Source organism: Bombina bombina, chromosome 7 (genome assembly GCF_027579735.1).
Source record: "Bombina bombina isolate aBomBom1 chromosome 7, aBomBom1.pri, whole genome shotgun sequence".
Classification (NCBI taxonomy): domain Eukaryota; kingdom Metazoa; phylum Chordata; class Amphibia; order Anura; family Bombinatoridae; genus Bombina; species Bombina bombina.
Genome location: NC_069505.1, coordinates 403,701,150 through 403,727,792, shown reverse-complemented (window position 1 = coordinate 403,727,792; position 26,643 = coordinate 403,701,150). Strand labels below are relative to the sequence as shown.

The window sequence follows — 26,643 nt, the reverse complement described above, 5'->3', positions numbered from 1 at the left end:
TTAATCATAGAAGTAAACTGAAAGGCCTCTTAAAAGTGCATGCTCCATTTGTTTAAAGAGCATTGCATTACTAAATTGTTTGTGCACATTTATTTTTAAAGTTCGACACAAAACCGCTCATGTCCTTATGTGAGATGCTATAGTATATTTTTTTTTTCTCCTTAATCTGTGATCAGGCCACTGAAGTGGTGCAGCTGGGTCCCGCAGAGTTGGTTTTTCTCCTCGAGGACCTATCTCGAAAAATGGAGCACATACTCACTTCTAGTGCAAAGAGGATCACTTTCTTGAAGGTAACTTTAAATCAAAAGGTGCTAAATATGTTAGGGTTGTAAACCAAATATCCAGTACGAGATAAGATATATTTGTGAACTATATTTTTCTGTTAAATTCCTAAGACAAAAGGATCCAGAAATCTAGGATTCTCACAACTGCTTCAGAAGACGGCACAGGAAGTGGCCCAAACTGTTGTACAGCTGCTGAACTCATTGTGCAACCATGTGGAAAACATGCACAACTACTTCCAGGTCAGAGGGCCAATTCAGATGATGTGGTTATTGCTTGAAATTGTATATAATGTATTGAAGTCTTTATACTAATTAACTTTTCCCAATTCAGTGCATTATATGCATTCTTTTTTTTTGTATTTTATGCCCTTGATCTTTAACCTGAGTAGAATCAACTTAGGTCATTGAGGCTGCATTTACTCTGAGTCTTAATCCTTTTCTATCTTCCCAGGCACTTATGGCAGAGAACCACGGGGTAGTGGATTCCCCCGGAGTTGATGTGAGGGAGCACCAGTACATGTCCTCTTGTTACCAGCTGCTTTTGCAAGTTTTCCACACACTCTTTGCTTGGTGAGACATTTTCTTTACAGTCAGAAAGTAGTTAGTAAATTTTAAAAAGAATAGAATCTCTGTGTTTCTGGGCTCAAGATAAGGTCTGGAAAAATAATATTTAAAGGGCCATTATAATTAAAAAAAAAATGACATGCCTTTGTGGGTAATTCAGTATCTTCTGGTTGGAGACAACCTACCCTGCCACATTACGCTCCCCTCCCAGGAATAGGAGGGAGGGTAGAGTGTTGCTAGAGCAGTAAGAGGAAGCATCAATATCGCTGCTCCTTCCTAACGTGACTAGGATTGGGCCTGCCGGTTCGTCCCAAAATTTTTTTGGGAGAAGCTTCTCCACCGTGGGATTTCTCACAAGATAAGTACTGTACTAAATGCTTGTTTGTTCTCTGCCCTAGGGTGGGCATATTTTAGAGGGATTCACACGGAGATTGGGTGAAAACTTCTTGTAATATTAAAGAAGCTCCTGTGAAGTAGAGACCAATAGATGAACGTGTAACTACCCCTAATGTGTTGCAACAGGTTGCCTTGGCTCTGTTAGAGTGTAATAAAGAGGTTTTTCTAATGATGGGAACAACTGTGGCAAAAAGATGAACAGTGCCTGCCATATGTATATATTCTGAGGGAAGTGAATACATTCTTTGGTCCCTCTGGAGAAGGCTTGAAAAGGAGCAAATTTTAATATCTGGTTAACCTTGTGGAGATAATCTGCCGGTATCCCCCACTGCTCGACCTGCTCTTAAAAAGCAAAACTTTTCCTTTAGCTGATTACTGAGACTTTACCCAGAAACATTTATCCTTTATTTCTATGGACTCAGTTACATGGACTCAGCTACATTTAAGGCCTGGTGTACTGCTGGGTCTAGTATGATATAAATCTGCTGATTTCCCTGGTGCAGTCAGTTGGATATAGTTGGTAAAGTGTTTTATAACCCTTATGCCTGTATTGTCTTTATGGTCCTGGGTAAATCTGTGTTGAAATATTGCATACCAACTTAATGTACCTAGTTCAATTTGAGATAGATATGTAGGAGTACATTTATACTGCACTGTTAAGATTGCACAGAGAGTTTCCGATCTGGAAGACAGAGAAATATCTAGGAAACAAATTACTCAAACCTTTATAAAATAAGTAGATAGTATTAAAGCTAAGTTAGAAGAGTTGGAAAACAGGGCCAGACGTAACAATATGAAAATTATAGGGCTACCAGAAGATATTCGAGACAAGGACTTACACAATTTTGTTGAGAAAGATTTGCTTACTTTACTAGGATTAAATGAAATTAACTTCTCTCCTATAATTGAAAGGATACATAGAGTTAGGGGTAAGAAGGAGGTTACGTGAAAGAATATACTCTAGCAGACCTACTATTTTAAAATTTCTGAATTTTCAGGATAAAATCTAAATTATTAAAGCATATAGAGCTAAAAATAGTTCCTTGGAGTTCAGAGGTAAAAAAAATTCTATTATTGAACGACTTCCTTGCTCAAACTTAAATAAACACAAGGTTATGGCTCCTATATGTACACAAATGAACCAAATGGGGTTGAAAGCTAGATTACTATATCCCGCTAAAATATTTGTACAGTCACAAGAAGGAGATAAAACTTTTTCTTTCTAATGACACGATGAGTCCACGGATCATCATCAATTACTGTTGGGAATATCACTCCTGGCCAGCAGGAGGAGGCAAAGAGCACCACAGCAAAGCTGTTAAGTATCACTTCCCTTCTCATAACCCCCAGTCATTCTCTTTGCCTACGTTAAGAGCAAGGAGGTGTTTTAGGTGTTTGAAAGAAGATTCTTCAACCAAGAGTCTATTTTTCAGCAGTACAAGTTTGTCCTGGGGTGTAGCCGTAGCCCATGTCAGTCTCTTCAGTAGAGCAGGGGAGGCTTTCAAGCAATGGGAACTTGTGGGGTACAATCCTCACTGTGCCTCCCATGTATTTAATGCTGCCCTAACATTAAAAGCCTGAGTAAGATTACTCAGTCTTTGTTTTTCTTCCACAGGTCCATGTGAGGGAGAATGCCTCTCAAACCTGGTGAGCTGTCCTTCTGTCGGACAGAGACATATTCAGGTAAGTGACAGGTTTATTTTTCTTTTTACAGGGAAAATGTGGCACTTAAGCAGTTAAATCTGCAGGGGACATTGTTTTTATCAATTAATCCTAGTAGGGTTAATTTTAAAAATAAGGGCAGATTATGCAGGCACTGGTACCGTGAGGAGGTCTTATTTATTTATTATGTTTTATTTTTGATGGGCTCAGCATTTGTCCTTTTAGCCGGTTGACACACGGACAAGGACTGGATATGTTTATTTTTTGGTGGGCTCAGCATTTGTCCTTTTATCTGGTAACAATCAAGGACTGGGTTAGTGCAGTGTAACTTTTCATTGTGCACGTAGTTTTTTCCCCACTGTTGCAGCACTTCTATGAATTTAATGGCCACCGGGAACGCCAATGACTAAGAGGCGGTTTCCTTCAGAAGCGGCAAGGCTGGTTTTGCGCGCCTTCTGGACTCACTTCCTGTGAGTTCCGGAATAGAGCCACTTGTTACGGCTCTGCAAAGGGAAGGCGCAAGTTATTTATGATTGAACAGCTGTTTGATGGGCAGTTCCGGATTAAAAACCGGATTGTTTATTTTACAGTTTGCCTGCGTCCAGCAGGAAAGGTAGGCACCTCAGCATAATAGCTGAGTTGTAGAGACTGTCTTGGGGGGTTTTCAGGACACTGCTCCGTAGTTCTGTTTCACAAATATAAAAATTAAAAGAGACAGTATTGTTTTTGTGCAGTGTTAATTTCCAGGGGAAATAAAAGCAGTTTTATTTATTTATTTTTTCTTTTTTTCCCTTCCTTTTTGGTCAACGATCAAGAGGCATTGTACATGTACATGTAGCTTGTGTTTCGACTCGCAGGTGGAACACCAATCCCTTTTCTCTTGCAAGGTGTATCCAGTCCACGGATTCATCCTTTACTTGTGGGATATTCTCATTCCCTACAGGAAGTGGCAAAGAGAGCACACAGCAAAGCTGTCCATATAGCTCCCCCCTTAGCTCCACCCCCCAGTCATTCTCTTTGCCGGCTCTAAGCACTAGGGTCTCTCTACGGGAGGGTAAAGTGAATGTGGTGTTAGAATTGTAGTTTTATATCTTCAATCAAGAGTTTGTTATTTTTAAATAGTACCGGTTTGTGCTATTTACTCTCTAGCAGAAAAGTGATGAAGAATTCTGCTGAGAGGAAAATGATTTTAGCATGTTGTAACTAAAATCCACTGCTGTTCCCACACAGGACTGAGGAGTACCAGAAAACTTCAGTTGGGGGGAACAGTTTGCAGGCTTGACTGCAATGAGGTATGTTCTGTCAACTTTTTCTAGACAAGATTGAGATAATGCTAGAAGACTGACAGGATCCCCATGTGGGGAGGGTAAGCTATGTTCTGAGACTTAGTATAGAATTGCATGCTTACATAACATGGCTAAATAGGCTGGTTGACACTAATACAGGGCAATCGATTATTTATTCAAGAAATATTCGTTGGTGACACTTTTCTTAAGCACTTTGGTGTTCTTACTGGGGTATTATCCACATGGCATAAATTTAGTCACTTAAAAGTGATTTTTGTAGGCCTCATAACTCCGGAGTGGAGTGGGAGGGGCCTAATTTTGCGCCTCAGATGCGCATTTAGAATTGAAAGTCTGTTCATGCTGCTTCACATGGAGGGTCCAGCTGCTGATTGAGGGCCCAAAAGAATCTTTATTCCCCCAAATCTGATCCCTAAGGGCAGGTAGGGCCACAGCTGTAAGCTGTGGCAACTGGCAAGGTGCTATAGTTCATTAACCGGTTGTTGGCTTTAGGCTGCTCCGGTTTGGGCATTAAGGGGTTAATCGTTCTGAAACTTGTGGTGCAATCATATTAAAGCCTTAGGTACATACTGTAAAAATTTCAAAAAGATTGGTGCATTTTTCACTGTTTTGTAAAATTGTGTGCTCTTTTTATTTCTTAAAGGCACAGTAACGTTTTTTCAAATTGTGTTTTGTATTTGATTAAAGTGTTTTCCAAGCTTGCTTGTGTATACTACTAGTCTGTTAAACATGTCTGACACAAAGGAAAATCATTGTTCAATGTGTTTAGAAGCCATGGTGGAACCCCCTCTCAGAATGTGTCCCAATTGCACTTATACGTCTATACACTTTAAAGATCATATTGTTGCACTTAAAAGTGTGGCCCTAGATGATTCTCTGACTGAGGAGAATGAGGATAGTCCATCTACCTCTCCCCATGTGTCACAACCAGTTACGCCCGCTCAAGCGATGCCTAGTACCTCTAGTGCGTCTGCCCCTATTACTTTGCAACAACTAGCGACAGTCATGGATAATTCCCTTGCGGCCTTTCTATCCAAACTGCCAGTTTTCCCTACAAAGCGCGACAGCTCTGTTTTAAGAACAGATGATGAGCAGTCTGAAGCTTTGGTAGCCTTATCTGATGTACCCTCACAACACTCCGATGTGGGGGTGAAGGATTTGATGTCTGAGGGAGAAATTTCCGACTCAGGTCAGATTCATTAGCGTTTAAATTTAAACTGGAACACCTCCGCGTATTACTCAGGGAGGTATTAGCCACTCTGGATGATTGTGACCCTATGGTGGTCCCAGAGAAATTATGTAAAATGGACAAGTACTTAGAGGTCCCTGTATACACTGATGTGTTTCCAATCCCCAAAAGGGTTGCGGATATTGTTACTAGGGAGTGGGATAGACCAGGTGTCCCTTTTTTTTCCCCCCCCCCCCCCCCCCCCATTTTTAAGAAAATGTTCCCCATAACTGACCCCAGACGGGACTCGTGGCAGACGGTCCCTAAGGTAGTGGGGGCTGTTTCTTCACTTGCTAAGCGCACAACTATACCAATTGAAGACAGTTGTGCTTTTAAAGATCCTATGGATAAAAAGTTAGAAGGTTTACTTAAGAAAATTTTTGTTCAACAAGGTTTCCTTCTCCAACCTGTTGCCTGCATTATTCCGGTAACTACTGCAGCGGCTTTCTGGTTTGAGGCGCTGGAGGAATCGCTCCAGACGGAGACCTCATATGATGAGATTATGGATATTGAATAGAATGCCGCTTTCCAGTTAGCGAAGTTAGCGGCAAAAAATTCAGGTTTCGCCATTATGGCGCGCAGAGAACTTTGGCTCAAGTCATGGTCGGCCGATGTGTCGTCAAAATCCAAATTATTAAATATCCCTTTCAAGGGAAAGACCCTTTTCGGCCCAGAATTGAAAGAGATTATTTCAGACATCACAGGGGGAAAGGGCCATGCTCTCCCCCCGGACAAGCCCTTTAAGGCTAGAAACAAAGCTAACTTTCGTTCCTTTCGTAACTTCAGGGGCGGTCCCGCTTCAGCCTCTACAGCGGCAAAGCAAGAGGGTAACGCTTCACAGCCCAAGACAACCTGGAAGCCTTACCAGGGCTGGAACAAGGGTAAACAGGCCAAAAAGCCTGCAGCTGCTACCAAGACAGCATGAAGGGGTAGCCCCCGATCCGGGACCGGATCTAGTAGGGGGCAGACTCTCTCTCTTCGCTCAGGCCTGGGCAAGAGATGTTCACAATCCCTGGGCATTAGAGATTGTTACCCAGGGATATCTTCTAGAATTCAAGGACTCTCCTCCAAGGGGAAGGTTCCACATTTCTCGTCTGTCTACAGACCAGACAAAGAAAAAGGTGTTTTTACGCTGTGTAGAAGATCTGCTTACAATGCAAGTGATCCACCCAGTTCCAATTGCAGAACAAGGACTGGGGTTTTACTCAAACCTGTTTGTGGTTCCCAAAAAAGAAGGAACTTTCAGACCAATCCTGGATCTCAAAATTCTAAACAAATTCCTCAGAGTTCCATCGTTCAAGATGGAGACCATTCGGACAATCTTACCAATGATTCAGGAGGGTCAATATATGACTACCGTGGATATAAAGGATGCGTACCTGCATATTCCTATCCACAAAGATCATCACCAGTTTCTCAGGTTCGCCTTTCTGGACAAACATTATCAGTTTGTGGCTCTTCCTTTCGGGTTGGCCACTGCTCCCAGAATTTTCACAAAGGTGCTAGGGTCCCTCCTGGCGGTGCTAAGACCGCGGGGCATAGCAGTGGCACCTTACTTAGACGACATCTTTATTCAAGCGTTAACTTTCCAAAGAACCAAGTCTCACACGGAGATCGTATTGGCCTTTCTAAGGTCTCATGGGTGGAAAGTGAACAAAGAAAAGAGTTCTCTCTCCCCTCTTACAAGAGTTCCATTCCTAGGAACCCTGATAGACTCGGTAGAAATGAAAATATTTCTGACGGAGGTCAGAAAGTTAAAGCTGTTAAATACTTGCCGAGCTCTTCATTCCATTCCTCGGCCATCTGTAGCTCAGTGCATGGAGACAATCGGACTAATGGTAGCGGCAATGGACATAGTCCATTTTGCTCGGATCCATCTCAGACCACTGCAAGTATGCATGCTCAAACAGTGTAATGGGGATTATGCAGATTTGTCTCCTCAAATTCAGCTGAACCAGGAGACCAGAGATTCTCTTCTCTGGTGGTTGTCTCAGGACCACCTGTCTCAGGGAATATGTTTCTCCAACATAGGTGTGTCCGGTCCACGGCGTCATCCTTACTTGTGGGATATTCTCTTCCCCAACAGGAAATGGCAAAGAGCCCAGCAAAGCTGGTCACATGATCCCTCCTAGGCTCCGCCTACCCCAGTCATTCTCTTTGCCGTTGTACAGGCAACATCTCCACGGAGATGGCTTAGAGTTTTTTAGTGTTTAACTGTAGTTTTTCATTATTCAATCAAGAGTTTGTTATTTTCAAATAGTGCTGGTACGTACTATTTACTCAGAAACAGAAAAGAGATGAAGAATTCTGTTTGTATGAGGAAAATGATTTTAGCAACCGTAACTAAAATCCATGGCTGTTCCACACAGGACTGTTGAGAGCATTAACTTCAGTTGGGGGAACAGTTTGCAGTCCTTTGCTGCTTGAGGTATGACACATTCTAACAAGACGATGTAATGCTGGAAGCTGTCATTTTCCCTATGGGATCCGGTAAGCCATGTTTATTACGATTGTAAATAAGGGCTTCACAAGGGCTTATTTAGACTGTAGACATTTTTTGGGCTAAATCGATTGATATTAACACTTATTTAGCCTTGAGGAATCATTTATTCTGGGTATTTTGATATAATAATATCGGCAGGCACTGTTTTAGACACCTTATTCTTTAGGGGCTTTCCCAAAGCATAGGAAGAGTCTCATTTTCGCGCCGGTGTTGCGCACTTGTTTTTGAGAGGCATGGCATGCAGTCGCATGTGAGAGGAGCTCTGATACTTATAAAAGACTTCTGAAGGCATCATTTGGTATCGTATTCCCCTTGGGTTTGGTTGGGTCTCAGCAAAGCAGATACCAGGGACTGTAAAGGGGTTAAAACTTAAAACGGCTCCGATTCCGTTATTTTAAGGGTTAAAGCTTCCAAAATTGGTGTGCAATATTTTCAAGGCTTTAAGACACTGTGGTGAAAGTTTGGTGAATTTTGAACAATTCCTTCATGTTTTTTCGCAATTGCAGTAATAAAGTGTGTTCAGTTTAAAATTTAAAGTGACAGTAACGGTTTTATTTCAAAACGTTTTTTGTACTTTCTTATCAAGTTTATGCCTGTTTAACATGTCTGAACTACCAGATAGACTGTGTTCTGAATGTGGGGAAGCCAGAATTCCTATTCATTTAAATAAATGTGATTTATGTGATAATGACAATGATGCCCAAGATGATTCCTCAAGTGAGGGGAGTAAGCATGGTACTGCATCATTCCCTCCTTCGTCTACACGAGTCTTGCCCACTCAGGAGGCCCCTAGTACATCTAGCGCGCCAATACTCCTTACTATGCAACAATTAACGGCTGTAATGGATAATTCTGTCAAAAACATTTTAGCCAAAATGAACCCTTGTCAGCGTAAGCGTGGATGCTCTGTTTTAGTTACTGAAGAGCATGACGACGCTGATATTAATATCTCTGAAGGGCCCCTAACCCAATCTGAGGGAGCCAGGGAGGTTTTGTCTGAGGGAGAAATTACTGATTTAGGGAACATTTCTCAGCAGGCTGAATCTGATGTGATTACTTTTAAATTTAAATTGGAACATCTCCGCATTTTGCTTAAGGAGGTATTATCCACTCTGGATGATTGTGAAAATTTGGTCATCCCAGAGAAACTATGTAAAATGGACAAGTTCCTAGAGGTGCCGGGGCTCCCAGAAGCTTTTCCTATACCCAAGCGGGTGGCGGACATTGTTAATAAAGAATGGGAAAGGCCCGGTATTCCTTTCGTCCCTCCCCCCATATTTAAAAAATTGTTTCCTATGGTCGACCCCAGAAAGGACTTATGGCAGTCAGTCCCCAAGGTCGAGGGAGCGGTTTCTACTTTAAACAAACGCACCACTATTCCCATAGAGGATAGTTGTGCTTTCAAAGATCCTATGGATAAAAAATTAGAAGGTTTGCTTAAAAAGATGTTTGTTCAGCAGGGTTACCTTCTACAACCCATTTCATGCATTGTCCCTGTCACTACAGCCGCATATTTCTGGTTTGATGAACTGATTAAGGTGCTCGATAGTGACTCTCCTCCTTATGAGGAGATTATGGACAGAGTCAATGCTCTCAAATTGGCTAATTCTTTCACTCTAGACGCCTCTTTGCAATTGGCTAAGTTAGCGGCTAAGAATTCTGGGTTTGCTATTGTGGCGCGCAGAGCGCTTTGGTTGAAATCTTGGTCGGCTGATGCGTCTTCCAAGAACAAGCTACTAAACATTCCTTTCAAGGGGAAAACGCTGTTTGGTCCTGACTTGAAAGAGATTATCTCTGATATCACTGGGGGTAAGGGTCATGCCCTTCCTCAGGATCGGCCTTTCAAGGCAAAAAATAGACCTAATTTTCGTCCCTTTCGTAAAAACGGACCAGCCCAAGGTGCTACGTCCTCTAAGCAAGAGGGTAATACTTCTCAGGCCAAGCCAGCTTGGAGACCAATGCAAGGCTGGAACAAGGGAAAGCAGGCAAAGAAACCTGCCACTGCTACCAAGACAGCATGAAATATCGGCCCCCGATCCGGGACCGGATCTGGTGGGGGGCAGACTCTCTCTCTTCGCTCAGGCTTGGGCAAGAGATGTTCTGGATCCTTGGGCGCTAGAAATAGTCTCCCAGGGTTATCTTCTGGAATTCAAGGGACTTCCCCCAAGGGGAAGGTTCCACAGGTCTCAGTTGTCTTCAGACCACATAAAAAGACAGGCGTTCTTACATTGTGTAGAAGACCTGTTAAAAATGGGAGTGATTCATCCTGTTCCATTGAGAGAACAAGGGATGGGGTTCTACTCCAATCTGTTCATAGTTCCCAAAAAAGAGGGAACATTCAGACCAATCCTAGATCTCAAGATCTTAAACAAATTTCTCAAGGTCCCATCTTTCAAGATGGAAACCATTCGAACTATCCTTCCTTCCATCCAGGAAGGTCAATTCATGACCACGGTGGATTTAAAGGATGCGTATCTACATATTCCTATCCACAAGGAACATCATCGGTTCCTAAGGTTTGCATTCCTGGACAAACATTACCAGTTCGTGGCGCTTCCTTTCGGATTAGCCACTGCTCCAAGGATTTTCACAAAGGTACTAGGGTCCCTTCTAGCTGTGCTAAGACCAAGGGGCATTGCAGTAGTACCTTACCTGGACGACATTCTGATTCAAGCGTCGTCCCTCCCTCGAGCAAAGGCTCACACGGACATCGTCCTGGCCTTTCTCAGATCGCACGGCTGGAAAGTGAACGTGGAAAAGAGTTCTCTATCCCCGTCAACAAGGGTTCCCTTCTTGGGAACAATTATAGACTCCTCAGAAATGAGGATTTTTCTAACAGAGGCCAGAAAGACAAAGCTTCTGGACTCTTGTCGAATACTTCATTCCGTTCCTCTTCCTTCCGTAGCTCAGTGCATGGAAGTGATCGGGTTGATGGTAGCGGCAATGGACATAGTTCCTTTTGCGCGCATTCATCTAAGACCATTACAACTGTGCATGCTCAGTCAGTGGAATGGGGACTATACAGACTTGTCTCCAAAGATACAAGTAAATCAGAGGACCAGAGACTCACTCCGTTGGTGGCTGTCCCTGGACAACCTGTCACGAGGGATGACATTCCACAGACCAGAGTGGGTCATTGTCACGACCGACGCCAGTCTGATGGGCTGGGGCGCGGTCTGGGGATCCCTGAAAGCTCAGGGTCTTTGGTCTCGGGAAGAATCTCTTCTACCGATAAATATTCTGGAACTGAGAGCGATATTCAATGCTCTCAAGGCTTGGCCTCAGCTAGCGAGGACCAAGTTCATACGGTTTCAATCAGACAACATGACGACTGTTGCGTACATCAACCATCAGGGGGGAACAAGGAGTTCCCTAGCGATGGAAGAAGTGACCAAGATTATTCTATGGGCGGAGTCTCACTCCTGCCACCTGTCTGCTATCCACATCCCGGGAGTGGAAAATTGGGAAGCGGATTTTCTGAGTCGTCAGACATTGCATCCGGGGGAGTGGGAACTCCATCCGGAAATCTTTGCCCAAGTCACGCAACTTTGGGGCATTCCAGACATGGATCTGATGGCCTCTCGTCAGAACTTCAAAGTTCCTTGCTACGGCTCCAGATCCAGGGATCCCAAGGCGGCTCTAGTGGATGCACTAGTAGCACCTTGGACCTTCAAACTAGCTTATGTGTTCCCGCCGTTTCCTCTCATCCCCAGGCTGGTAGCCAGGATCAATCAGGAGAGGGCGTCGGTGATCTTGATAGCTCCTGCGTGGCCACGCAGGACTTGGTATGCAGATCTGGTGAATATGTCATCGGCTCCACCTTGGAAGCTACCTTTGAGACGAGACCTTCTTGTTCAGGGTCCGTTCGAACATCCGAATCTGGTTTCACTCCAGCTGACTGCTTGGAGATTGAACGCTTGATTTTATCGAAGCGAGGTTTCTCAGATTCTGTTATCGATACTCTTGTTCAGGCCAGAAAGCCTGTAACTAGAAAGATTTACCACAAAATTTGGAAAAAATATATCTGTTGGTGTGAATCTAAAGGATTCCCTTGGGACAAGGTTAAGATTCCTAGGATTCTATCCTTCCTTCAAGAAGGATTGGAAAAAGGATTATCGGCAAGTTCCCTGAAGGGACAGATTTCTGCCTTGTCGGTGTTACTTCACAAAAAACTGGCAGCTGTGCCAGATGTTCAAGCCTTTGTTCAGGCTCTGGTTAGAATCAAGCCTGTTTACAAACCTTTGACTCCTCCTTGGAGTCTCAATTTAGTTCTTTCAGTTCTTCAGGGGGTTCCGTTTGAACCCTTACATTCCGTTGATATTAAGTTATTATCTTGGAAAGTTTTGTTTTTAGTTGCAATTTCTTCTGCTAGAAGAGTTTCAGAATTATCTGCTCTGCAGTGTTCTCCTCCTTATCTGGTGTTCCATGCAGATAAGGTGGTTTTACGTACTAAACCTGGTTTTCTTCCAAAAGTTGTTTCTAACAAAAACATTAACCAGGAGATTATCGTACCTTCTCTGTGTCCGAAACCAGTTTCAAAGAAGGAACGCTTGTTGCACAATTTGGATGTTGTTCGCGCTCTAAAATTCTATTTAGATGCTACAAAGGATTTTAGACAAACATCTTCCCTGTTTGTTGTTTATTCAGGTAAAAGGAGAGGTCAAAAAGCAACTTCTACCTCTCTCTCTTTTTGGATTAAAAGCATCATCAGATTGGCTTACGAGACTGCCGGACGGCAGCCTCCCGAAAGAATCACGGCTCATTCCACTAGGGCTGTGGCTTCCACATGGGCCTTCAAGAACGAGGCTTCTGTTGATCAGATATGCAGGGCAGCGACTTGGTCTTCACTGCACACTTTTACCAAATTTTACAAGTTTGATACTTTTGCTTCTTCTGAGGCTATTTTTGGGAGAAAGGTTTTGCAAGCCGTGGTGCCTTCCATTTAGGTGACCTGATTTGCTCCCTCCCTTCATCCGTGTCCTAAAGCTTTGGTATTGGTTCCCACAAGTAAGGATGACGCCGTGGACCGGACACACCTATGTTGGAGAAAACAGAATTTATGTTTACCTGATAAATTTCTTTCTCCAACGGTGTGTCCGGTCCACGGCCCGCCCTGGTTTTTTAATCAGGTCTGATAATTTATTTTCTTTAACTACAGTCACCACGGTACCATATGGTTTCTCCTATGCTATTATTCCTCCTTAACGTCGGTCGAATGACTGGGGTAGGCGGAGCCTAGGAGGGATCATGTGACCAGCTTTGCTGGGCTCTTTGCCATTTCCTGTTGGGGAAGAGAATATCCCACAAGTAAGGATGACGCCGTGGACCGGACACACCGTTGGAGAAAGAAATTTATCAGGTAAACATAAATTCTGTTTTCCGCAGACCAGAGTGGATCATTGTAACGACCGATGCCAGTCTGTTAGGCTGAGGAGCGGTCTGGGACTCCCTGAAAGCTCAGGGCTTATGGATCTCGAGAAGAAGCTCTTCTCCCGATAAACATTCTGGAACTGAGGGCGATATTTAACGCTCTTCAGGCATGGCCTCAACTAGCGGCGGCCAAATTTATCAGATTTCAGTCGGACAACATCACGACTGTAGCTTACGTCAATCATCAGGGGGGAACAAAGAGTTCCCTAGCAATGACGGAGGTAACCAAAAGAATCAGGTGGGCGGAGGATCACTCCTGCTATCTCTCAGCAATTCACATCCCAGGAGTAGACAACTGGGAGGCGGATTTTCTAAGTCGTCAGACTTTTCACCCGGGGGAGTGGGAACTCCACCCGGAGGTATTTGCCCAGCTGACTCAGCTATGGGGCACTCCAGAGTTGGATCTGATGGCGCCAAACTTTCTCTCTACGGGTCCAGTTCCCGGGACCCCAAGGCGGTATTGATAGATGCTCTAGCAGCGCCTTGGTCCTTCAATCTGGCTTATGTCTTTCCACCGTTTCCTCTCCTCCCTCGTCTGGTTGCCAGAATCAAGCAGGAGATGGCTTCGGTGATTCTGATAGCGCCTGCGTGGCCACGCAGGACTTGGTATGCAGACCTAGTGGACATGTCATCTGTCCCACCATGGACACTGCCAATGAGGCAGGATCTTCTAATATAGGGTCCGTTCAAGCATCCAAATCTAGTTTCTCTACGTCTGACTGCTTGGAGATTGAACGCTTAATTCTATCAAAGCGTGGTTTCTCTGAGTCAGTTATAGATACTCTGATTCAGGCTAGAAAGCCTGTCACCAGGAAAATCTTCCATAAGGTATGGCGGAAATATCTTTGTTGGTGTGAATCCAAGGGTTACTCATGGAGTAAGATTAGGATTCCCAGGATATTGTCTTTTCTCCAAGAAGGATTGGAGAAAGGATTGTCAGCTAGTTCCTTAAAAGGACAAATATCTGCTCTGTCTATTCTTTTACACAAGCGTCTGGCAGAGGTACCAGACGTTCAAGCGTTTGCTCAGGCTTTAGTCAGAATCAAGCCTGTCTATAAAACTGTGGCTCCGCCATGGAGTCTAAATCTAGTTCTTTAAGTTCTTCAAGGGGTTCCGTTGAACCTTTACATTTCATAGATATTAAGTTGTTGTCTTGGAAAGTTTTGTTTTTGGTAGCTATCTCTTCTGCTCGAAGAGTTTCAGAATTATCTGCCTTACAGTGTGATTCACCTTACCTGGTGTTCCACGTAGATAAGGTAGTTTTGCGTACCAAGCCTGGTTTGCTTCCTAAAGTTGTTTCTAACAAGAATATTAACCAGGAAATAGTTGTTCCTTCTCTGTGTCCTAATCCATCTTCAAAGAAGGAACGTCTACTACACAATCTTGATGTAGTCTGTGCTTTAAAGTTCTATTTACAAGCAACTAAGGATTTCAGACAAACATCTTCCTTGTTTGTTATCTATTCTGGTAAGAGGAGAGGTCAGAAAGCGACTGCTACCTCTCTTGCCTTTTGGCTGAAAAGCATCATCCGTTTGGCCTATGAGACTGCTGGCCAGCAGCCTCCTGAAAGAATTACTGCTCATTCTACCAGAGCAGTGGCTTCCACATGGGCTTTCAAAAACGAGGCTTCTGTTGAACAGATTTGTAAAGCAGCGACTTGGTCTTCACTGCATACTTTTGCCAAATTTTACAAATTCGATACTTTTGCTTCTTCAGAGGCTATTTTTGGGAGAAAGGTTTTGCAAGCAGTGGTGCCTTCCGTTTAGGTACCTGTCTTGTTCCATCCCTTCATCCGTGTCCTAAAGCTTTGGTATTGGTATCCCACAAGTAAAGGATGAATCTGTGGACTGGATACACCTTGCAAGAGAAAACAGAATTTATGCTTACCTGATAAATTACTTTCTCTTGCGGTGTATCTAGTCCACGGCCCGCCCTGGCATTTATGTCCGGTAAAATTTTTTGTTTAAACTACAGTCACCACTGCACCCTATGGTTTCTCCTTTTTCTTCCTAACCTTTGGTCGAATGACATTGAAGATCGCTCTCAGCTCTAAGATGTTCATGGGGAGGACTGACTCCTCCCGAGTCCATAGAACCTGAGCCTTTAATGAGCCCCAGACTTCTCCTCCCATCAGGCTGGCATCCATGGTCACAATCACCCAGGTAGGTCTGCAGAAGCAGGTGCCCTGGAATAAGTGTTCCTGAGACAGCCACCACGGAAGAGATTCTCTTGTCGCTTGATCCAGATCTATTCGTGGAGACAGATCCACAGTCCCCGTTCAATTACCTGAGCATGCATCACTGCAGGGGTCTGAGATGGAACCGAGCGAACGGAATGATGTCCATGGCAGCCACCATCAGACCAAAAACCTCCTGACGGTCAAGGAGAGGACTGAAGGGCAAGGCAAGAGTCGAAAATCCTTGTTTTTCTGACCTCTCTCAGAAACATCTTCATTTCAGACCCCTGCAGTGATGCATGCTCAGGTAATTGAACGAGGACTATGTGGATCTGTCTCCACGAATAGATCTGGATCAAGCGACAAGAGAATCTCTTCCGTGGTGGCTGTCTCAGGAACACTTATTCCAGGGCACCTGCTTCTGCAGACCTACCTGGGTGATTGTGACCACGGATGCCAGCCTGATGGGAGGAGAAGTCTGGGGCTCATTAAAGGCTCAGGTTCTATGGAGTCAGTCCTCCCCATGAACATCTTAGAGCTGAGAGCGATCTTCAATGTTCTACTGGCCTGGTCTCAGTTAGCTTTAGCCCGGTTTATTAGGTTCCAGTCGGACAACTTAATATCGGTGGCTTACATCAACCACCAGGGACGAACTCAGGGTTCCTTGGAAATGTCAGAGGTGACCAAAATTATTCAGTGGGCGGAGACCCACAACTGCTGTCTATCTGCGATCCACATTCCAGGAGTGGACAATTGAGAAACGGATTTTCTGAGCAGACAGACTTTTTATCCCGTTGAGTGGGAACTCCATCCGGAGGTGTGTTCCAGTTTGATTCTCAAATGGGGGCGGCCGGAGCTAGATCTCATGGCATCTCGGCAGAATGCCAAACTCCTGAGGTACGGTTCGAGGTCAAGAGATCCACAGGCCGTCCTAACAGATGCGCTGGCGGTGCTGTGGAATTTCCCTCTGAGGAAGGACCTTCTATTTCAGGTTCCCTTCCTTCATCCAAATCTCACTTCTCTGAAGCTGACTGCTTGGAGATTATACGCTTAATTTTATCTAAAGCGTGGGTTCTTGGAGTCGGTCGTTGAGACTTTGTTCCAGGCTCGTAAGCCTGTGACTAGCAAGATTTACCATAAAATATGGCATAAATATCTGTACTGGTTGAGTCCAAAGGTTTCTTATGGAGTAAAGTCAGGATCCTAGGATTTTGTCCTTTCTCCAGGAAGGTCTGGAGAAGGGTTTGTCAGCGAGTACTTTGAAGGGTCAAATATCTACCTTGTCTATTTTGTTGCATAAGCGTCTGGCGGATGGACCTGATGTGCAATCTTTTTGTCAGGCCTTAGTCAGAATCAGGCCTTTGTTTAATCATGTTGCTCCTCACTGGAGTCTTTTCCTTGTTCTTAAAGTCCTTCTGCAGGCTCTGTTTGGTTTGAACCTATGCATTCCTTAGATATTGAGATGTTATCTTGGAAGGTTTTTGTTTCTTGTTGCCATTTCTCCAACATTGGTGTGTCCGGTCCACGGCGTCATCCATTACTTGTGGAAATATTCTCCCCCACAGGGAAAGGCAAGGAGAGCACACAGCAAGAGCTGTCCATATAGCTCCCCCTCTGGCTCCGCCCCCCAGTCATTCTCCTTGCCGCTCTGAACAAGTAGCATCTCCACGGGGATGGTGAGGAGTTTGTGGTGTTTAGTTGTAGTTTTTATTCTTCTATCAAGAGTTTGTTATTTTAAAATAGTGCTGGCTTGTACTATTTACTCTACAACAGAAAAGTGATGAAGATTTCTGTTTAAGAGGGCTATGATTTTAGCACAAGTAACTAAAATCCATTTCTGTTACCACGCAGGACTGTTGAAACCAGAGAACTTCAGTTGGGGGTAACAGTTTGCAGACTTATCTGCTTCAGGTATGACTAGTCTCCTAACAACACAGGCTAATGCTAGATGACAGTCATTTTTCCCCTCAGGGAAAACGGTAAGCCATTTTTCTTTCACCTCAGCAAAAAAGATAACAGGCTTCCCCTTTTTGATTTTTATGCTGGTAGACACTGTCAGGGGCCAAATCGATTGTTTTTTATTACAATATGATGGCAATTGAAATGTTTTATAAGCTCATATACACTTGGGGACGTTTTTTATTGATCTGGCTTGCTTTAGACACCTAAATCTAGTCAGGAAGGCCCCTTCACTCTAGTGTACTGAGGGAGGAGGCCTCATTTTGGCACTTCAGTTAATTTCAAGGCAGTGCATGCAGTTCCATGTGAGAGGGTCCTGTGGCTCAGAAAGTGACTCCAGAAGGCTTATTTCTGTGGATGATTGACCCCTAAGAAAGGTAAAAGCTGCAACAATGCTGTAAGCAGGGATTGTGGTGTATAAAAACGGTTAAATCCAACAATTAGCTCCGGTTTGCTTGTTTTAAGAGCTAGAGTCTCCATATTTGCTGTGCAATACTTTCTAAGCATTAAGACACTGGGGTCCAAATTTCAGAAAAATCGGATATTGCCTTCATAGTTTTTTGAACATTCAGAAATAAAGTGTGTCATTTTATTATTTAAAGAGACAGTAACGTTTTTGTTTAAAATCGTTTTTATTGCATTGTTTACCTGCCTAAATCTGTTTAACATGTCTGTGCCATCAGATAACCTATGTTCTGTGTGTGTAGAGACAAATGTGGTTCCCCCTTCGAGTGTTTGTGATAATTGTGCCATAGCGTCCAAACAAAATGAGGACAGCTCTGTTACATTTCATAATGTTGCCCAAGATGATTTATCTAATGAAGGTAGTGGGGATAGTTCTACATCCTCTCCTTCTGTGTCTACACCAGCTTTGCCCGCGCAGGCGACACCTAGCGCGCCAGTGCTTATTTCTATGCAACAATTAACAGCAGTAGTGGATAATTCTATAGCAAATCTTGTATCCAAACTGCCAGCATTTCAGAGAAAGCGTGATTGTTCAGCTTTAAATACAGATAAAAGGGATGAACAATCAGACGCTGACAATGCTTTATCTATTTTACCCTCACATCAATCGGAATTGGCTGTGAGGGAAGGGCTGTCTGAGGGTGAAACTTCAGACTCAGGAAAAATTTCTCAACAGGCAGAACCTGATATAGTAGCATTTAAGTTTAAGCTAGAACATCTCCGCGCTTTGCTAAAGGAGGTATTAGCAACTCTGGATGACTGTGATTCTATGGTAGTACCAGAGAAGTTGTGCAAATTGGACAAATTTTTAGAGGTCCCAGTGCACGACGACGCTTTTCCAATACCCAAAAGGGTAGCGAACATAGTGGAAAAGGAGTGGGAGAAGCCAGGTGTACCCTTTGCCCCACCTCCTATATTTAAGAAAATGTTTCCCATAGTAGACCCTAGAAGGGACGCATGGCAGACGGTCCCGAAGGTTGAGGGAGCTGTTTCAACACTAGCGAAGCGCACCACTATTCCTATAGAGGACAGCTGCGCTTTCAAAGATCCTATGGATATAAAATTGGAAGGATTGCTTAAAAAGATTTTTGTTCAACAAGGGTTCATCCTTCAACCAGCTACGTGTGTTGTTACTGTCACTTCAGCGGCGTCCTTTTGGTTCGAGGAACTAGAAAGGTCGCTCCAGAAAGAGACTTCCTATAAGAAGTCATGGACAGAATTCATACATTAAAATTAGCTAATTCCTTTATATTGGATGCCGCCTTTCAAATAACGAAATTGGCGGCGAAAAACTCAGGTTTTGCTATAGTAGCGCGGAGGGCGCTTTGGCTGAAATCCTGGTCGGCAGATGTGTCGTCCAAGACTAAGTTACCCTTTTTGGGCCGGAATTGAAGGAAATTATTTCAGACATTACTGGGGGTAAGGGCCATGCCCTCCCACAGGATAGGCCTTTTAAGGCTAAGAACAAGTCTAATTTTCGTTCCTTTCGCAATTTCAGGAACGGACCGGCTAATAACTCCACTGCCGCTAGACAAGAAGGTAACGCGGCCCAGCCCAAACCCGCTTGGAAGCCCATGCAAGGCTGGAACAAGGGTAAACAGACCAAGAAACCTGCTGCTGCTACCAAGACAGCATGAAGGGGTAGCCCCGATCCAGGACCGGATCTGGTAGGGAACAGACTATCTCTCTTCGCTCAGGCTTGGACAAGAGATGTTCCGGATCCCTGGGCACTAGAGATAGTCTCCAAGGGATACCTGCTAGAGTTCAAGGGACTTCCTCCAAGGGGAAGGTTCCACCTGTCTCGCTTATCTTCAGACCAGATAAAGAAACAGGCATTCTTACATTGTGTAAGAGACCTATCAAAGATGGGAGTGATAAACCCAGTCCCCTCCGGGGAACAAGGTCTAGATTTTTACTCAAACCTGTTTGTGGTTCGCAAAAAAGAGGGAACTTTCAGGCCAATTCTGGATTTAAAGATATTAAACAAGTTCCTCAGTGTTCCATCCTTCAAAATGGAAACCATTCGGACAATCTTGCCGACAATCCAGCAGGGTCAATATTTGACTACCGTGGATCTAAAGGATGCGTATCTGCATATTCCAATCCACAAAACTCATCATCAGTTCCTGAGGTTCGCCTTTCTGGACAAACATTACCAGTTCGTGGCTCTTCCATTCGGTTTAGCCACCGCTCCCAGAATTTTCACAAAGGTGCTAGGGTTCCTTCTAGCGGTCCTAAGGCCGAGGGGCATCTCTGTAGCACCTTATCTAGACGACATCCTAATCCAAGCGTTGTCTCTTTCCAAAGCAAGGGCCCACACAGACATTGTGTTGCCTTTTCTCAGATCTCACGGGTGGAAGGTGAACATAAAAAAGAGTTCACTGTCACCGTCCACAAGGGTTCCTTTTCTGGGAACATTAATAGATTCTGTGGAAATGAAGATCTTCCTGACAGAAGTCAGAAAGCTAAAGCTTCTAAACGTTTGTCGAGTTCTTCATTCTATTCCTCAACCCTCCATAGCTCAGTGCATGGAAGTAATAGGACTAATGGTCGCAGCAATGGACGTGGTTCCTTTTGCTCGAATTCATCTAAGACCATTACAGCTGTGCATGCTCAATCAGTGGAATGGGGACTATACAGACTTGTCTCCCCAAATTCAAGTAGACCAGGTAACCAGGGACTCACTTCTCTGGTGGTTGACCCAGGATCACCTGTCTCAGGGAATGAGTTTCCGCAGACCGGAGTGGGTCATCGTTACGACCGACGCCAGCCTCTTGGGGTGGGGCGCGGTCTGGGACTCCCTGAAAGCTCAGGGCCTATGGTCTCGGGAAGAGTCGCTTCTTCCGATAAACATTTTGGAACTAAGAGCAATATTTTATGCGCTCCTGGCTTGGCCTCAGCTAGCGGAAGCCAGGTTCATAAGATTTCAGTCGGACAACATAACGACTGTTGCGTACATCAATCATCAGGGGGGAACAAAGAGTTCCCTAGCGATGAAGGAAGTAACCAAGATTATCCAATGGGCAGAGAATCACTCCTGCCATCTATCTGCTATTCACATCCCAGGAGTAGACAACTGGGAGGCGGACTATTTGAGTCGTCAGACTTTCCATCCGGGGGAGTGGGAACTCCACCCGGAGGTCTTTGCTCAGTTAATCCAATTATGGGGCATTCCAGACATGGATCTAATAACTTCAAGATTCCTTGCTACGGGTCCAGATCCAGGGATCCCAAGGCGACTCTAGTGGATGCATTAGTGGCGCCTTGGTCGTTCAACCTAGCGTATGTGTTTCCACCGTTTCCTCTCCTTCCCAGGCTCATAGCCAGGATCAAACAGGAGAAGGCCTCGGTGATTCTGATAGCTCCTGCGTGGCCACGCAGGACTTGGTATGCAGACCTGGTGAATATGTCATCGGCTCCACCATGGAAGCTACCTTTGAGACAGGATCTTCTAGTACAAGGTCGATTCGAACATCCAAATCTAGTTTCTCTGCAGCTGACTGCTTGGAAATTGAACGCTTGATTTTATCCAAGCGTGGGTTTTCGAATTCTGTGATAGATACTCTGGTCCAAGCCAGAAAAACTGTGACTAGAAAGATTTACCATAAAATATGGAAAAAATATATCTGCTGGTGTGAATCCAAGGGATTCTCCTGGAGTAAGATTAAAATTCCAAAGATTCTCTCCTTTCTCCAAAAAGGTTTGGATAAAGGGTTGTCAGCTAGTTCTCTAAAAGGACAGATTTCTGCTTTATCTGTCTTGTTACACATACGACTGGCAGCTGTGCCAGATGTACAAGCTTTTGTTCAGGCTTTGGTTAGAATCAAGCCTGTTTACAGACCCATGACTCCTCCTTGGAGTCTAAATTTAGTTCTTCAAGGGGTTCCGTTTGAACCTTTACATTCCATAGATATTAAGATATTATCTTAGAAAGTTCTGTTTTTGGTTGCTATTTCTTCTGCTAGAAGAGTTTCTGAATTATCTGCTTTGCAATGTAATCCACCCTATCTGGTTTTCCATTCAGATAAGGTTGTTTTGCGTACTAAGCCTGGTTTTCTTCCAAAAGTTGTTTCCAACAAGAATATTAACCAGGAAATAGTTGTTCCTTCTCTGTGTCCGAATCCAGTTTCAAAGAAGGAACGTTTATTACACAATTTAGATGTTGTTTGTGCTTTAAAGTTCTACTTAGAAGCAACAAAAGATTTTAGACAAACCTCATCTTTGTTTGTCGTTTACTCTGGTAAGAGGAGAGGTCAAAAAGCTACTGCTACCTCTCTCTCTTTCTGGCTGAAAAGCATTATCCGATTGGCTTATGAGACTGCCGGACGGCAACCTCCTGACCGAATCACAGCTCACTCTACTAGGGCTGTGGCTTCCACTTGGGCCTACAAGAACGAGGCTTCTGTTGATCAGATATGTAAGGCAGCGACTTGGTCCTCTCTGCACACTTTTGCCAAATTCTACAAATTTGATACTTATGCTTCTTCGGAGGCTATTTTTGGGAGAAAGGTTTTGCAAGCCGTGGTGCCTTCCATTTAGGTAACCTGATTTTCTCCCTCCCTTCATCCGTGTCCTAAAGCTTTGGTATTGGTTCTCACAAGTAATGGATGACGCCGTGGACCGGACACACCAATGTTGGAGAAAACAGAATTTATGCTTACCTGATAAATTACTTTCTCCAACGGTGTGTCCGGTCCACGGCCCGCCCTGGTTTCCTAATCAGGTTGAAAAAAATTTTTTCTTTATACACTACAGTCACCACGGCACCCTATAGTTTCTCCTTTTTCTCCTAACCGTCGGTCGAATGACTGGGGGGCGGGGCCAGAGGGGGAGCTATATGGACAGCTCTTGCTGTGTGCTCTCCTTGCCTTTCCCTGTGGGGGAGAATATTTCCACAAGTAATGGATGACGCCGTGGACCGGACACACCGTTGGAGAAAGTAATTTATCAGGTAAGCATAAATTCTGTTTTCTTCTACTCGGAGAGTCTCTGAACTCTCGGCGTTGCAATGTGATTCCCCTTATCTTACCCTTCTTCCTGATAAGGTGGTTCTATGTCCTAAGTTAGTTTTCCTTCCTAAAGTGTTTCGGGATAATAGGAATATTAATCAGGAAATAGTTGTTCCTTCATTGTGTCCTAATCCTTCTTTTCATAAGGAGCGTTTGCTGCACAACATAGATGTGGTGTGTGTGTTGAAATTCTATTTGCAGGCGACTAAGGATTTTCGCCAGTCTTCTGCTTTGTTTGTCGTTTTCTCTGGGAAACGCAATGGTCGGACAGCTACGGCTACTTCTCTTTCTTTCTGGCTGAAGAGAATAATTCACCTAGCCTATGAAACTGCCGGGCAGCAGCCTCCTGAGAAAATCACGTCTCATTACATGTTTCTTCTTCCTAGGCCTTCAAAAATGAAGCTTCTGTGAAACAGTTTTGCAAGAATGCAACTTGGTCCTCTCTTCATACTTTTTCAAAATTCTATTTTCTCTTGTAAGGTGTATCCAGTCCACGGGTTCATCCATTACTGTACTTGTGGGATATTCTCCTTCCCAACAGGAAGTTGCAAGAGGACACCCACAGCAGAGCTGTCTATATAGCTCCTCCCCTAACTGCCACCCCCAGTCATTCTCTTGCAACTCTCGACAAGAAAGGAAGTATCAAGAGATATGTGGTGACTTAGTGTAGTTTTACCTTCAATCAAGAGTTTGTTATTTTTAAACGGTACCGGCGTTGTACTGTTTTTCTCTCAGGCAGAAATTAGAAGAAGATTTCTGCCTGAAGATTTGATGATCTTAGCAGTTTGTAACTAAGGTCCATTGCTGTTCTCACACATAACTGATGAATATGGGAAAACTTCAGTTGTGGGAACGGCCTGCAGATTACCTACTTTGAGGTATGTTCAGTATTTTTATTTCTAGAGAGAGGAATAAGTTCTAGAAAATGCTGACAGAGCCTTGTGTATCTGAGGTAAGCCTGATGCAGTGATTTAACAGCGACTGGGATATCATGCTTACATAACAGGGTAATACTCATGTTAATATTCATATTGCTTAGTGACAAAACGTTTAAATGATTTCATAAATAGGACGTTTTTTCTCTGAGGGAGATAAGTCTTTATTTGGGGCATAGTTTCCACATGGCTAGTCAGATACTCCTAGGAGTATTTTCTTAAGGCCCCTCTGACATCCAGTACATGGTGAGAGGGGCCTATTTTAGTGCTCTAACTGCGCAGTTTTAATACAGACTGAGACATCCAGCTTCCCTAGAAGAGTCCTCTGGCATCTGAGAACCATTTCAAAGGGGTTATTTCTACACAAAATCGTATTTAAGGGCAGGTAGGAGCCTCAGCAGAGCTGTGGCATAGTGCTCAATTGATTTTTAAAGTTTTTCAATCCGGTTTGGGGCCTAAGGGGTTAATCATCCATTTGCAAGTGGGTGCAATGCTGCTTTAGTCCCTTATTCACACTGTTAAAATTTCAAAGATTTTACTGTATTTTTTCACTGTTTTGCAGTTTAAGTGCTAGTTTTTTTCTCTTAAAGGCACAGTAACGTTTTTGTTTAATTGCTGTTTCACCTTTATTAAAGTGTTTTCCAAGCTTGCTTGTCTCATTACTAGTCTGTTAAACATGTGTGACATAGAGGAAACTCCTTGTTCAATATGTTTGGAAGCCATTGTGGAACCCCCTCTTAGAATGTGTACCAAATGTACTGATATTTCTATAAACTATAAAGACCATATTATGGCGCTTAAAGATTTATCTCCAGGGGATTCTCTGACTGAAAAGAGGGAGATTATGCCATCTAACTCTCCCCATGAGTCATGTACATCTAGCGCGTCTAATTATTTTACCTTACAGGACATGGCGGCAGTTATGAATGCTACCCTCACAGAGGTATTCTCCAAACTGCCAGGGCTATAAGAAAAGCGAGACAGCTCTGGGGCTAGAATTAATACAGAGCTTTCTGACGCTTTATTGCCTGTGTCCGATATACCCTCCTAATGCTCAGAAGCCGAGGCAGGTGAGTTTCTATCTGTGGGTGACATTTCAGACTCAGGGAAGGCGTTACTTCAGTCTGATTCTGAGATGACAGCGTTTAAATTTAAGCTTGAACACCTCCGCTTATTGCTTAGGGAGGTTTTAGCGACTCTGGATGAATGTGACCCCATTGTGGTTCCAGAGAAATTGTGTAAAATGGACAAATTCTTTGCAGTACCTGTTTACACCGATGTTTTTCCAGTCCCTAAGAGGTTTTCGAAAATTGTTACTTAGGAATGGGATAGACCAGGTGTGCCGTTCTCTCCCCCTCCTGCTTTTAAAAAGATGTTTCCCATAGATGCCACCATACGGGACTCGTGGCAGACGGTTCCTAAGGTGGAGGGAGCAGTCTCCACCCTAGCTAAGCGTACAACTATCCCCGTCGAGAACAGTTGTGCTTTCCTAGATCCTATGGATAAAAAAATTGGAGGGTCTCCTTAAGAAAATTTTTACACATCAAGGTTTTATTCTCCAGCCTCTTTCATGCATTGCCCCAGTTACTGCTGCAGCGGCTTTTTGGTTTGAGTCTCTGGAGGAGGCTCTACAGGTGGAGACCTCGTTAGACGATATTCTAGACAGGATTAAAGCTCTTAAGTTAGCTAACTCCTTTATTTCTGACGCCATTTTTCATTTAGCCAAGCTAACGGCTAAGAATTCAGGTTTTGCCATTTTGGCGCGTAGGGCGCGATGGCTTAAGTCCTGGTCAGCAGACGTTACTTCAAAGTCTAAGCTTCTTAACATCCCCTTCAAGGGACAGACCATATTCGGGCCCGGTCTGATGGAGATCATTTCTGATATTACTGGAGGAAAAGGTCACTCCCTTCCTCAGGATAGGTCCAATAAGTTAAGGACCAAACAGAATAATTTTCGTTCCTTTCGAAATTTCAAGAGTGGCGCAGCTTCAGTTTCCTCTAATGCAAAACAAGAGGGAAATTTCGCCCAGTCCAAACCAGTCTGGAGAACTAACCAGGCTTGGAATAAGGGGAAGCAGGCCAAGAAACCTGCGTCTGCCTCTAAGACAGCATGAAGGAGTAGCCCCCTATCCGGGACCGGATCTAGTGGGGGGCAGACTCTCTCTCTCTTCGCCCAGGCTTGGGCAAGAGACGTCCAGGATCCCTGGGCAGTAGAGATTGTTTCCCAGGGATATCTTCTGGACTTCAAAGCTTCATCTCCAAAGGGGAGATTTCATCTCTCACAATTATCTGTAAACCAGATAAAGAGAGAGGCATTCTTACGTTGTGTTCAAGACCTGCTGGTTATGGGAGTGATCCACCCAGTTCCAAGGGAGGAACAGGGGCAGGGCTTCTATTCAAATCTGTTTATAGTTCCCAAAAAAGAGGGAAATTTCAGACCAATCTTGGATCTCAAGATCCTAAACAAATTTCTCAGGGTCCCATCCTTCAAGATGGAGACTATCAGAACCATCCTCCCTCTGATCCAGGAGGGTCAATATATGACTACCGTGGATTTAAAGGATGCTTATCTCCACATTCCGATTCACAGAGATCATCATCAGTTCCTCAGGTTCGCCTTCTTAGACAGGCATTACCAGTTTGTGGCTCTTCCTTTCGGGTTAGCCATGGCACCAAGAATCTTTACGAAGGTTCTAGGGTCCCTACTGGCGGGTCTAAGGCCACGGTG

The 26,643-nt window shown here is 44.1% G+C and overlaps 1 protein-coding gene across 1 annotated transcript in view; it reads left to right on the top strand.

Moving 5' to 3' along the window:
• FANCD2 (FA complementation group D2) overlaps positions 1-26,643 on the top strand; it is a gene marked incomplete in the record, with an annotated part of 1,113,076 nt that overhangs the window by 825,208 nt on the left and 261,225 nt on the right. The window contains 3 exon segments of the mRNA XM_053689418.1: positions 177-290; positions 396-524; positions 736-854. Coding sequence (XP_053545393.1) covers positions 177-290; positions 396-524; positions 736-854 — 362 coding nt within the window.